The 605-nt window shown below is 44.0% G+C and overlaps 1 protein-coding gene across 1 annotated transcript in view; it reads right to left on the bottom strand.

Annotated features, from left to right (window-relative positions):
• The window catches only part of KUCA_T00003998001 (uncharacterized protein), a gene marked incomplete at both ends in the record, with an annotated part of 2,399 nt that extends 2,253 nt beyond the window's left edge, over positions 1-146 (bottom strand). The window contains one exon of the mRNA XM_022600690.1: positions 90-146. Within this exon, the coding sequence (XP_022460010.1) occupies positions 90-146 (57 nt within the window). The remainder of the gene's footprint in view (positions 1-89) is intronic.
• Positions 147-605: the final 459 nt, after the last annotated feature.

Genomic DNA, 605 nt, shown 5'->3' with positions numbered 1-605 from the left:
AGTAATCACCTTCTCAACGGTCCCATCCGCGTAGATAATCTCTAGGAGTAAACTGATAGCTTTTCGTGTTCCGTAGAGGGCGCACTTACCATCAAAACCCAAACAACCACTATACCATCCAGGAGCAATTCTGACTCCAATGGCATTCTCACCCTTAGTTAAGAATCCAGAGACATCATAAACTTGGTGAAGCAATCTGTTATGGTAACTGGTCCAGCCAGGAGCAAGGTAATCGGTGCTGATTTTGGAACCATTGATTTCAACCTCGTAGATACCAAGGGCGGTACTATACACTTTGGCAGATACAATCTCATCAGAAGAATGGAAATCTTTTCTGAACAGGGTTTCCGATGTATCTGTATCCTGATATTTCAAGGCAATGAATTTTGGTTCCCAAGTGTCGGTTGGCAAGATTCCGACTTGAAAATCAAAAAAAGCACTCCAGTCCGAAAATCGGTCCTCATCTTTTCTTGAAGCAACGCGAACGGAGACGCTAAATTGCTGTTTAGAAGTGAGCTTTTTGCACTCTCGAGGCCAGGCCACGAACGTCGACTTTTCAGACTTGACAACCGGGAAGGTAGTAACTTCTCTGCTAAACAACTTGA

The sequence above is a fragment of the Kuraishia capsulata genome, genomic scaffold, assembly GCF_000576695.1.
Source record: "Kuraishia capsulata CBS 1993 genomic scaffold, Kuraishia_capsulata_scaffold_5, whole genome shotgun sequence".
NCBI classification, from domain to species: Eukaryota; Fungi; Ascomycota; class Pichiomycetes; order Pichiales; family Pichiaceae; genus Kuraishia; species Kuraishia capsulata.
This window is presented reverse-complemented; position numbering and strand designations above follow the sequence as displayed.